Source organism: Columba livia, chromosome 11 (genome assembly GCF_036013475.1).
Source record: "Columba livia isolate bColLiv1 breed racing homer chromosome 11, bColLiv1.pat.W.v2, whole genome shotgun sequence".
NCBI classification, from domain to species: domain Eukaryota; kingdom Metazoa; phylum Chordata; class Aves; order Columbiformes; family Columbidae; genus Columba; species Columba livia.
Genome location: NC_088612.1, coordinates 20,567,235 through 20,580,969, shown reverse-complemented (window position 1 = coordinate 20,580,969; position 13,735 = coordinate 20,567,235). Strand labels below are relative to the sequence as shown.

Genomic DNA, 13,735 nt, shown 5'->3' with positions numbered 1-13,735 from the left:
TTATTGATATTTAAATTTAGTTCAGTGTTTTATTTTCTCCACAGGGAGACGGAGCAGCACGGTGCGAGAAGCCCAAGATGCTTTAAAATATGGCGGGCATTTCACTAACTAAATAAACCACCTATCACCACATCCTGTGACAAATCCATCCTTAAACAACTCCCTTTGCGCCAAACAGATTGTTGTAACATTCATTATTTAGTCCGGACTGTTGGATTTCTCCACCTGTTACACAGGGATGACAAAACCTATTTACCTCCTGAAATATTTAGGGAGCTTTAGATGGCTGAGCAAACGTTTCATAAGATGCGTTATCTTTATACAACTCAGTTTTTCTATGTGAGGAGGTTGGGACATCAAACTCACCAGAGACCACACTAGAAAATAGACTTTGCTCAACACCTGAGCTCATGCCAGTTGATCGCACTCCAAATAATATCGGGTTTTTTCAATCTCGACCTCGGTTATTCAGCAATTTTTAAAACAATAGAAGGATGTCCTCGAAATTGAGGTTTGGCAGGTGGACAAAAGGTAGAAAATGGAGTAGAAAAGAATTTAATAGCAATGTCTGCAGGATGGAAAGCAAAGGGATGATTTCTCAAGCTTTGCAAAGCATTGGCTGAAAATAGGGAAAGGAGGGTGGAGTAATGGAAAAGTCGAGCTTTGGATAAGCCTGAGCAGGGATGGGGGAAGATGGGTGAGGTCAATGATGACAAAGATTGGAGCATAGGATACATAAAGAAATCAAAACTTGTATTGCTGGCCCTCAAGCTGCCAAGGACCTGGCAACTTGGAGGAAACTCATATCATGGGTGTCATCTTAGTGGTGATCTCCAAACTACATCTTCATGCACGGCAATTAGTTCGTGCAACGCCCTAAATTGCCAAAACAAAAGAGGCAAGTTGCAATGCAAAAATGCTATTTTCCTTTCCCAGAAGGATTATCTGCTCTGCAGAGGCCACTTCAGCAGGACATGAACACGCAGCAATCTTTTTATTGCAAGAGCAATTAATAAATAGATTGTTATTGGTCTGAATCCAAGTGTTTGCCTACAGAGATAGAGCAGGATTTATGGGCCTGGGCTTCACCGCCTGTTGGGGTTTGTGTCTCGTGTCCTCTTCTGCTAAATCATATCCCCAACCACCGCAAATCATCGCTAAATTTTCCTTAGCAATGAGCTGCTTTTAAAAAGAGCATCAATAAGTGTCTTGATTCAAGGCAGAACTCTAAAATGTACAACAAACAGTGGGCAAAGATGTGTTACCCTTATTCTCCTGGTTGGCTCCAAGAAAGGAGGTTTCTTGCACACAAATTCTATGATGATTTGATGAAAACTCCTTGGTGATTACTTACATTTGTCATTTCTTCTAGCAAAAGCATCCAAATATCTCAGCAATCTGTCCTCAACCTCCTGCAGGCTCTGGAGACACAATCTCCATCTCCAGATGCAGAGGAGGAACCACCACCAATAACTCCACCTGCTTTTCAGCCATGGAGACACCAAGTAAACCCTTGTAAAGCCACAAATATCTCAGATAAATTCACAATGCAAGGTAATCGGACTAATTCCCATCTTGAAACACAATATTAACTACTCCATCTTCACCTGTAGACTGGCAACTATTATTAAAAAGCAGTTTAATCTTCAAGGTGGGAAGGATATTCTGAAGTCCCAAGAGCTGAATATGTATCACCAGTTTTCTTTCCATCAAATCCACTCCTCTAAACACAGCATACAGCTCCAAGCAAAGCAAGAATAGATTAAACTGCATAAATGTCATTGGAAAATTAGCACTCGTGCAGCTGTGTGGCTTATTTATATGTATAGAAAGCAAACTATGGAGACATGACTGTATTTTCCACCAGCAGAACTTGCAGCACGAAGAATCAGAACGAGCCCTTTGCAATCAGACGACTACTCAACTCCTCATCTGTGTGGCAAATACTGATTTAATGACTTCACGCACTTGACAGATTTATAGGAGAAAGCTAATTAGGTCACTGGGTATAAGCTGGTCCAAGGAGAATTACTGCAATCAGGAGCTCGCTCTCTCTCCAGCTTTCAGGAAGGGTCTTCCCTCCTCAAGTCCCTTCTTAAAGCGTATCAGAAAAAAATTGCTATATTGGCTTTGCAATAATCTTTTGTGGTTTGTGGGAGGGGCTGGTTTAGGTCTCTGGTTTCAGCTGGACTCAGGCTGCAGAGCGCAGCTCATCAAGTACCAGCTCTACCGAAACTAAGGATAAGGAGGATTTCTCTTGACATCACCCAAAGAAGAATTTCACCTGAAGGAAGTGAATGCAGACCAGCATTTTTTAAAAAAAGGCATTTTTAAGATCTATAACATATTTACTGGATTGTACAGCCCGATTATACATTGTGCATCCATGAAACAACATGTACTTTAGCAGTTTTCTTGTCCTGCTTGTTGTTAGATATGACATAATATCAGGAGAAGCCTCCTCCCAAACTAATTACAAGACTATACCATCTTGTCCTATATGTTACCGGCTAAATTATGGCCTATATTTTTGTTATTTCTCCTATAGGGGCTTAATTTGAGGCTGGCAAGCAACACCCAGTCTTAACAAACCTAAAGCAAAGCTTAAAGTTCAACCTTTCCTAACCTACTATGGCTGTCAGACGTCATAAGGATCTCAAGCTGCAGAAGATGTATAACGGTGACATTTTCCTTCAGTCCCCACAAACTAACACTAGAAAGCCAGAAAGCACCAGAAGACTGCGGTGGCATTTTCAACAGTTGTCAAAAAAGAACTTTTACGCAATATTAAATGACAAAGGCGAGAAAGAAATGCTCCCAGATGAACCCACTGACCATATATCAAGGAGACAACAGAGCAACAGTGAAGTTCTTCATGATATTTAACAATACTTGTATCCCAAAATGTTTATTTAAAGCCAGCAAATCTCTGGTTGGATTTTATTTTACAGGTAGCCGTTAAGTATTATGGTAAATTAGAAGTTAAATGTGAATATTCAATGCACGCTCAACATACAAGAATTAAAGGGATGATTTAAGAACTTTATCGGTGCCATAAACTCATTGGCATCAGAGAGCAAAGATTTCCAGCCCTACCTGTTCCAGTTTAAAGATGTGTTGGTTAAAATAGTGCTGCAAGCGCTCGTTGGCAAAGTTGATGCAGAATTGTTCAAAACTATTATTTTCGTAGTCTTCAAACCCAAAAATATCAAGTACTCCAATGGATAAAGTCTGCAAGAAAAGCAAGAATGTGAATTAAAATAAAATCACAGAAAGCCAATGGATTATTTGTACGCAGTACACGATCAGAAGCATCCAAAGAGAATTAAATGTACTTAATAGCAGGACATTTAATTTTTACTGTAATTGTTGATATTATGCCATTTGGAAGACATCACATCAAAGAGACATCACGTAACTTTAGATATCCAGACAAATGGCCTTTTTATAAAAGAAAAGTCCTTTTAGAATATTTTCTTTGAAGAAACCTGAACCCGGTTTCAAGTTATTCTATTGGATCTAAGACAGTATTTATCTTTTTTTTGGGGAAAAATGGGGGTAGGGTTGGAAAAAAAGGCTTAAACCATGAAGAGAGTCCACAGAAAGATGCCTACAAGGTGAATGGAGGGTGTCTAAAGAAACCTGCTCCCACTGCAAACCTTCCAAAGAAACACCTGCCAAGGGCCCACATAGAAATAACCCATTGCAGGGATGGAAAATAAGTTGGGGCTGAGGTAAAATGGCATTTAATAGAAAATATTCTACTTGCATATCAAATGGATCAGTTGAACGTTTGCTACTGAGAAGCGTAACCCAGATGGACTGATTTTTGGAATCGCTGAGTCTCTCTCGCCTCACCAAAAAGGATATAAAATAACGTATAAATAGTAATGCTGCTGAAAAGGAAGGTTCAAATCCATCCCTTGAATCAGGTTCTTTCATAATTAAAAACTCAGGCAACAGAGCTGTTGAGGAAATAAAACAAAAGGTTTCTAACCCAATGACCTGCTGTCTTGGCCTTTGTGCCCGTTGAGGATTCAGCTGGTGCCTGCCTTGGGGGAAGTTCTCTGGGCAAGAGAGGGCCCCAAAGCCATTGCCCATGGATGTTGTCCAAACCTCTGCCACCAGGACACCAGAAATTCTCTGCCAGAACAGCCCAACATCTCCAGCTATGGCAGCGGTATGTCCCATCCCATCCCATCCCATCCCATCCCATCCCATCCCATCCCATCCCATCCCATCCCATCCCATCCCATCCCATCCCTCTTCCACGGTCCGTTACCCTTTCCTACCAGCACCCAGAGTTTTGGGACGAGAGAGACAAAGAAACACCTCTGTGCTCCCTTTAGGTCATGGGCAAGAGATGTGTCAAGAGGTACCCACCCAATTTTTTTGGAACTCATTGACACTACGATCCCCCACAGCCTCTCACAGACCAGCTTCCAGAAGTTCATGATAGAGAAGCATTTAGTTTTACTAAATCCATCACATAAATTGCAAGATTCAGTGAGTTACAGTTCTAAATTGCCTTTTTTCCTCCACTTTGGTGATTTTGTAAACCTCAACCGTATTCCATGCCAGCTTTTCTCCAAATTGCAGAGTCCTAAGCCTGTTTGGTCCCTCCTCGACTGAGCCAGAGTGAAAAATAAGCTTAAGCAGGAACACCTACTGCTGCAACTTCCAACCTGCATGGCGACTGTTCTGTTAAACAAGTAATTAATAATTAGTTAGCAATAAAACTCAGATTGTGTCCATCTAGCCAGCCTGTTGTCACCAGAAAAGGAGTGAAGAGCCTGAAGGACACTGAGCGCTCCACCAGCAACCGCGCTCCGGGCTCTGACCAGAGCCATCTCACACATGGGCTCTGTTCCTTTGTTACAATAAATTAAATTCAAATGTTAATTAAAATCATTAGCGCTGGTCAAATGAACCCAACCTCGAGCAGGGAGGAGAAACACCTCAGCCTCAGAGAACCTGAGAGCTGCCAGGAACCCGGCTTTTAATTTTGTTGATCTTATCTGCACTCTGGATTTCATAAGACTAGTGTCCTAAGACCAGTCTAACTCCACTAAGGGTAGATTTCAGTAAGAATTCTCCTTAAATTCTTCATGTAATTAGCAGCTTATATTTTATCTCTATTACACATGGAAAAAATGATGACGGAAATGCAACTTTTTCTCATCCACAACACCGATATTCCATTGGCATCGCCCTTGTTGGTGCAAATCCCAACCCGACGCTCCACCACCGTGTGAACTTATCCCTATGAACCATAAGAGCTCCCCCAAATTCATCTGTTATAGATAAAAATCTCCATTGCGCTATAGGAAAACAAGACTTGGAAGATGAAATGCTCACAATTCCAGAATCCTTATGGAATTACGGACACCGGCTTTCCCAAGTGCTGCGCTGATGCTCTGCGGACATAGTTAAACCCTTGTGACTTTAAACTAAACCCAGTTTTCAAGCTCTCGCAAACATAATTTCATACGAAATAGCTGCGCACAAAAAAACCTCCCCCTATTTTTAATGCTGGTTCATTTACTGTGTTGAAACTGCTACTAAAATAGATTTTAATGGGCATGCAAATACATTTATAAAGCAAAGCAGAACCATTATATAGATTGAAAAATGGCTATTTAAGTTATAGAAGAAGAATGCTATTAAAAAGACTGTATTTTGAAGTTGACTTTTCTGCTGACACCCAAAATTAAACAAGCTCAGAGAGGTAAAATGCACAGAATCTTTAAAAATCCTGTATTTAACCAAAGTGTGGCAAACTGTAGCAAAGAGTGTGTACAGGATAAGGATTGGTAATCCTGCCACAACATTTCTACGGAGTAAAGCACCATTTCTCTAGCATCTCCTACTATATTTCCATTGAAGAATGCATACATGAAATTATTTTGGCAGACAAAAGCACAAAATCTGGCTGTTTTGAAGATTGAGTTTACCGCCCAATATTTAAAGGAGATAATCCAAGGAATTTTATATTTATAAATCTTCTAATTCATTGTTTTCGAATTCAGACGTTGAATGAGCGTCGTAAATAAATAGGGTAAAGGTGCAACATAATTTAGACCTCAATTAGCCAAGTCTAGCTTAAGGGTTAATGCTGTTTTGTTATCAAAATTAACATTTAAAATTAACAACTAGGCGGCATGGACAAGCCTGTAGCAGCTGCCTGTATTACTGTATATCAAGTTTATAGCAAAATTCCTGTAATTAAACATATTTGTCTACAAGGATTCTTAAAATTTGGGTGAACCCTGGGTTAGGAAGCAGAAGGTTGAGATAATAAAAGTGACCTCATGCTTTACAGGCAATGTCACCGTCGTGATATTTAAAGAGCAAGCACGCGCTTTCAGAGCTTTTGGCAAGTGATGGTCTTGAAGCTCCACACTCTCCAATTCCCAAAGCACCACGAAATAGTGACGGTTGGAGCTGATTTATGTGGCCCCAAAAGCACGGTGGTGATGTCATTCCACAGCTGAGGTATTTTTTGGCAATTACAAATAGGTCTGAGGAAAAAGATTTTTTTATTATTATTTTTAAATTTTTATCTGTTTTCAAATTATATTTTTTACAATATTCCAAAGCCAATACTGAAAAAACCCCAAATAATAATTAAAAAATCACCACTAAATCTCAAAGGACTACTCCAATCTACATCACTGCAATATACATGATGACCTATTATATAAAGAGGGTGATTTGCTACAAATTTGGAAGTTGGGACCTAAAAATAACGAACAGATGTGCATTAAACCCGTTGTGTGTTCAGCAATTCTTCCGCTGTTTCAGGCCAAAGAGCCAAGAACTAACTAATTGTTTAAATTCAAATGAAGTTTCTTCGCGGCCATGAATTCTTCATGAATTCAAGCGTGAATTTGCTTCATGGCCATTAATTTAAATGAATTTTCTTCATGGCCGTGAATGGTCATCACAATGTACGCAGCACCTCATCTGAAAACAGCAGCAGGGTTATGTAGGAAGAAATTAAAACATTTTATAAGAATTAAATGGGAAAAGCCTAAAAAACCCTTGGCAAAATGCCTTTTGGTCCAGCACGATCTACACTATATCATCATTTTAAGCACTGAGATGGACTTGTAACGATTCTTAACCTAATTTATGGAAGGGGAATGAAATAAAGAGACTCTCTGAGGTTCAGTAATCTAGTTCTCAAGAGGAGGAAAAGTCTCTGACCTCATTAATAAAGGTCAAATTTCAGACAGTTTGTAGGGGATCATGAGAACATAAAAGCCACTAAAACACCAAGGAAAATGGTGTCGGAGTGAAACTGATACATGGCAGTGCTGCTATGAGCATAAAACAACCCGTATCGAATAACTTATTCACAGCTCCGTTCAGAAATAATACGCTAGAAATCCTGTCCCAAAATAATTCGCTGTACATTTCCCTAAATTTGGATATCAAAGGTCTGATTTACATCTTCCAAATACTTGCTTGAAAAAACAGTAGAATGACTGTTTGGTGTTTATTTGTATTTTTTTGCTTCATCTTTTGATCTTCTCTTTACTGCTGCCATCAAATAAACACACATATGGAGATCAGAAAATTGTCTCCATTCCCATTGTCCCAATTTCTCCTGGGGTTCAGACTTCATTAGGATCCAGGACTTCTTTCCACCTATCACCAAACCACATTGTCCACCAGCAATTAAACTGGTTTAACCAGCTATAAATAGCTTCTCCTTGCCAAATATTGTTTGTACTGATGAATATTATTAAAATATCCACCACTGGTCTAGTTGAGCGTCATGTTGGTCAACACGGTTGTCCCAGGTGGGACAAAGGCCGTTGCTGGATTTTGTGCATGTGCCATACGTGCAACAATAAGTATTTGTCGGCTTGGGTGACCTCCAGCCTTCCCAGCAAAAGCCTGAGCTACCACAACCAGCTCTGGTCAAGCCAACTTCTGTGAAGGCCACACAAGCCCTGCTTTTGTAGGACAGCTGTGTGTGACCACCAAAATCAAAATTTAAACTCCCAAAGAGACATATTTTCATAATTCAAGTGATTTTGAGTCTTATGTTATCTCTGCATAACTTGATTGTCACATAAGAAAGCCTTCAATCAAAAATCCGTCATCTGATAGCCCTCTGAAACTTCACAACGTGTTTCCAAATATATCTTAAAATATTGGTGGCAAGCATGGGCTGGGATTAAGGCAGGACATTTGCTGCAGGACACTTGCCACCCACTGCAAACTCAGCTCAAAAACCTTCTGTGGCAAGGTGCAAAACTGTATTTTTCTTTCATAAATCAGAGTGTTGAGGAAATGTGTTGAGGGAGCTGGTAGATGCCAGCAAGTAGATGTCATCTAAGTGCTGAGATCTATTCCCAGTGCCTGGAGATGTCCATGATCCCAGGTCACCTCCCAGTTACTCGCTGGTGTTGCCCAACGTCAAGACCATATACAGGAGGTTTCTCCAAGTATGAGGTGAAAAGGGTTTCAAGAAGATTGTGCAGAGGTTGGAAAGGAAACAAATTGATGGTCACCAGCTCAGTTCTCCCAGGGCAGGGGAGGGTGGGAATCGCTGGTTGGGGTCTCGGTGGCAGAGCCCAGGATGCCCTTGGCCATGACGTTACTCCTTGAGGGCCAAGGAGCAGCTGTTCCCAGTCTTGCCCAGTGCAGGCAGGAGCTTCTTGTCCCTCTGTGCTGGGAGGAATCAAGTCAGGGATTAAAACAAGGGGTGAGGAGGTGACGCTGGAAAACAGCTCAAGGGAAAACTGGCTGGTCGATGTTTAACGAAGCTGCTCTCTGCAACTCTGTGCAATGGGCATAACGTCTCCGCTTCAACCCTTCCACCCATAAAACGGGCAGGATTCGTGCGTTTTTGTGATTTCTGAAAATTCATCCACGTTCGGGCAAAAATACAAGTCAGAAAACTAGGAAGTGGGAATTTATGAGATGATGTAGGGAGACGGGAAGGTGGTTACACTGCCCAGGAGCCTCGGCTGGAGGAAGCAGAGGGTTAATGTGCAGCAGCGATGCTGGAAACAGCACAAATTTGGGCTGTTCTGGCTCTTACCTGCTGAGATTTGAGGTTGGGAACTGAAGTTTAATGGCCTGTAAACACTGTTGTGTCCCACTATTACAGACATGCTGGCTATGCAAGCGACTGCATTCTAGTCTGATTTTGTATTTAAATATTAAGGAACAGATAATATTTTTTTAAATCATTGGATCATTAAAAAAAAATCAGTGTTTGAGATGCATTTCATTGTCAAAAGGTATCGACCTTTTCTATTTCATCAAATACACAACGTCGCTTTTTTTTCCTGACAGCCCAGACCAAACTTTTGATGACTTAGGGAAAATAAATCAGGAAAGAACACAACATTTTTGGTAATATATTAAACAGAGGGAGAAGCATGTGCAGTCAGAAGAAACGCTGGATGTTACCCATTTTAACAATCTTTCTTGTCAGAAAAGCATATAACCAAATTTTATACATATGTATTTATTTCCAGTCTATAATTACGCTCCACAAGCATTTCTAGGGAGTTAAATAAAGGGCCGACTCCACTGCAATTCTCTGCAACTTCAGTCCTCCAGCATAATTCAAATGTAATGGCAGCGCTTAGCAAAACAATCCTCCTTTTGGCAGCTGCGGCTTCAGCCTGGATCTACAAACCCCCCCAAAAACACACACACGCTGCTGGCCCGTGCCCAGAATTTGCGAGCCAAGGGTAGTTGGCGAGATGTGAGTGTGTACGGTTGTGATTTTGGGGTCAGCGTACCCCTGCAGATGAATAGGGGAGAGATTTTGGGGAGGACGTTGCAGCATCCAGCCCCTGCTACCGTGGGAAACGTCATGTCATCCCATCCGTCAGCTCTTCGGGAACGCCGTTCAGCGCCCCGTTGATTTGCTCTTCCCGTCATGCCCTTTTTTCCCCCCAATCTCACTTTTCTGCTCGTTATAGACATGTTATCTCAATACCTACCCACACCAGAGCTTCTTCGCCTTTTCTAATGATTTTTATGGAGTGACTACATCAAAACACCTCGCGTTAGGAAAATTTTCCATTTTTCCCCTCAATTATATACGGTTTTCCACACAAGGAAAAGTCTTTGGCATCGCTCCTGGAGGGGGTGGGGGAACAGCCTTTTGTGGCTACAACAAAACCTCCTCCTCAGCCGCATGGAGGATAAATTACTTGAGGTGCTTCACCCTTCCTGGCTCAGCAAACGCCACTTAAATAATGACATTTGAAACATTAACCGAGGAACTTGAGTAATGTTTGATCCCGTAGTTTAAATTTTAAAAACGCGAGCACGTAGCCGGAAGAGCCAGTGAGACGTTACCTTGGTGTTTTCCTCCATGTCCTTGGAGTTGAGGAGCGCGTGGTTAATTCTGAACACTATCCAGTCAAACAGGGCGCTGTACAGCGATTTTGCCATTGAATTCCGCACAGTCACAGCCTGAAAGAGAAAAGCCAAAAAAAAAAGGTGATTGGAAATGATTCTTGCCCTGCACTGAAATGGATTTTGCTTCTCAAGCGCCCAAGTCCAATGTTCATATTTCCCCCTCGCCAAAGCTTTTGTCAACTGAGTTTACTCCAAGATAATGCACGAGATCACACCATAAATCCTGTCGCTGGTGGCGAAAGGGAAAGAAATACAAATATATATACGAATTATAAAAAAATTATTAAAAATATGTGTTCAACTTTGCCAAGATCCTTGAAGAGTTTATTTGGGGAGAAGGAAAGGGGAGGACGGATTTAGTGCAGCTCTCGGCCACGATGGAAAGAGATTTTTCTTAATCAACACGCACTTCGGGACAGGCACCTATATACATATACCTATTACCGTAAAGCGGTAATTCATACTTAAGGATTCTTTCTTGGTTTAAATTATTACCTGGGGTTGTACTACAGCCCTTCAGCTCACGCTAATCACCTCAAATCTTCTGACACCAGTTGCCTTGAAATCCTTCTCATAACTCTCCCTTTGTGCTGCATCATTCAAGTTACTTTATTTGGGGCTTTTTACGTTGTTCTTATTACAAGCAACTTGAGCTGGGGTGTTTTGTTTTGTTTGCTGCTCTTTTAATTTTTGACGTTTTCCCAAAATATTGTAGTGATGAAGAGAAAATTTCAAGACCAATTCTCTAAGCCTGTGCTCTATCTCAGTTTATTTAATTGAATAAAGCTGGAAAGGCATCAGTGTTTCTGTCACACCCGAAAAATTAGTCTCTGGGGAAAGACAAAGGCCAAGACTCAGGAATATTTCTTGCTGCCTAATGCTTTGCCGTAGTGTAAACCAGCCCAATTAACTGATCCATCACAAAGACATGCAATTAAAACAAACAAAAATAGTTCTATTTAAAGCCAATGAAGAATGGGGCATCATTTTCTCTATACATTGGTTTATATGCCAATATTTTCTTTTTCCCTTTTATTGGAGGCTATAGAGGATGTGCAGGACTTCACCGCTGAATTGTTCTCTTTTCACAGAATCACAGAATCCCAGAATGTGAGGGGTTGGAAGGGCCCTGGAAAGCTCATCCAGTGCAATCCCCCCATGGAGCAGGAACACCCAGATGAGGTTACACAGGAAGGTGTCCAGGCGGGTTGGAATGTCTGCACAGAAGGAGACTCCACAACCCCCCTGGGCAGCCTGGGCCAGGCTCTGCCACCCTCACCCCAAACAAGTTTCTTCTCAGATTTCAGTGGAACCTCCTGTGTTCCAGTTTGCACCCATTGCCCCTTGTCCTGTCACTGGTTGTCACCAGAAGAGCCTGGCTCCATCCTCCTGACACTCACCCTTTCCATATTGATCCCCAGGAATGAGTCCCCCCTCAGTGTCCTCTTGTCCAGCTCCAGAGCCCCAGCTCCCTCAGCCTTTCCTCACACGGGAGATGCTCCACTCCCTTCAGCATCTTGGTGGCTGCGCTGGACTCTCTCCAGCAGTTCCCTGTCCTGCTGGAACTGAGGGGCCACAACTGGACACAATATTCCAGGTGTGGTCTCCCCAGGGCAGAGCAGAGGGGCAGGAGAACCTCTCTGACCTACTGACCACCCCCTTCTAACCCACCCCAGGTACCATTGGCTTCCTGGCCACAAGGGCCCAGTGCTGGCTCATGGTCACCCTGCTGTCCCCAGGACCCCCAGGTCCCTTTCCCCTACACTGCTCTCTAATAGGTCAGTCCCCAACTTTTTTCTAAATCAGATGAGGATATTGTTAATTTTGCCATCCAATAAAGTATTTATTCTTTAGAACAGATCCTAGATGCTGTTACGTTATAGATAAAGCCCCTCTTTATCCTACATAGCCGTCAAACTACCTGATCTAAAGACTGTTTAGGGAATATTCTTTCTTTTCAAACTAAGGAGCTGCTGCAATTTCAGGAGCGTGATTTCACATTCCCCCAAATCACTGGAATAGTCCACTTCAAAAGCGAGGCTTTCACCTTGATTTCTCATTTCAGACATTCACCTCACATTGCCATATAGAATACCACTGGTCCATAAAAGGCTTGAAATAATAACATAACTAACAGAAAACCTGTATGGCAGTTTATCCTTTTCAATATGTTTTCTGTTTGACAGGGTAAAGCTGGGGACGAGTGGCAGGGTGAAGGATGCTCAGCCTGTATTTATTATCCTACGTATATTAAACGTGATTATTCTCTGAAATATATAGCACATATTACATATAGCTTGTCTTCAGGCAGCTTCTTGTCTCTTCTGTAAGATTTATGGGACATTTTAGGCAGATCTGGAGCTCCGTGGCGCTCGTCAAACCGTTCTGATTTCGCTCACAAAGCAAAAGAAAAATAGCTCCTGCAACACCAAAACAAATCTCAAAGCAGACACGCAAAAATATCACTGTTTCGGAAACCAAAGAGATCAAACGCACTTTAACGTGGCGATTCAGGAAATGAGACAAGTGTTTGATCAACCTGCTTATCAGGCTAGGAAGGATAAATATTGTATTTATGACATGCTAGAAATGGCACTTGTTGGGCTTGGCCAACCTGATATAAGATATTTGGGGTTCTTCATAAGTTTTCATGATGGGGATGGCACTCAGGCAGCCTTAAAAAGAAAGAGGATTTTGGAAGCATCTTTTGCCAAAAAGGAACAAGGGAAAGAGAGACATAAGAACTAGAATTTCTCTTTGAAGTGTTTTGGAGCAAGGGCTCAAGGTTCCGGCAGCGACAGCCTGTGTTTGAGACGGGAAAAGATATCATCTAAGGAAACCAAAATTGTTGCAAATTAAAAGCTTCTGTAAAGCACACTTGTACGTGTTCAGTAGATTCTTAATTCTTAAGATTACAAGATCGCTAAATATATAGGAGCACATCTTCCGTCTGCCGCCGTCATCAGGGTTTCTTACTCTGCTCTTCTGTGCTGAGCTGAGATTGGAAACACCCAGGAAAGGTCTTTTTTTGCTGGGGTTGTTCAAAACAGTCAGGTAATCTGGGGAAAGCAAAAGGGTTAGAACCGCCCCACAAACTTACAAATGGAAAAAGCAGGGAATCAAGTCAAAGAGGTGTTAATATTGTAAATAGTCTGTCTGCTTCAAGAAAAAAAATATAGAAAATTCAAGTTTTCTTCCTTCCCCATAAATAGTTTTGCTGGCTGCAATCAAATTCCAAAAATCTATATTTAAAAAGAAAATTAGCTATGAAACTTTAGCTTTACAGGCTTTTTTGCTCTAACATCACCATCTTTGCATTAGTCCCATAAGTACCTCC

General features: G+C 41.6%; 1 protein-coding gene across 9 annotated transcripts in view; it reads right to left on the bottom strand.

Moving 5' to 3' along the window:
* Positions 1-13,735, bottom strand: part of MYO9A (myosin IXA) — a 160,932-nt gene that overhangs the window by 55,519 nt on the left and 91,678 nt on the right. For all 9 annotated transcript variants that reach the window (XM_065076277.1, XM_065076270.1, XM_065076273.1 and 6 more), the window contains 2 exons: positions 10,336-10,452; positions 3,097-3,231 (listed from right to left, as the gene is read on the bottom strand). In XM_065076277.1, coding sequence (XP_064932349.1) covers positions 3,097-3,231; positions 10,336-10,452 — 252 coding nt within the window. The remainder of the gene's footprint in view (positions 1-3,096; positions 3,232-10,335; positions 10,453-13,735) is intronic.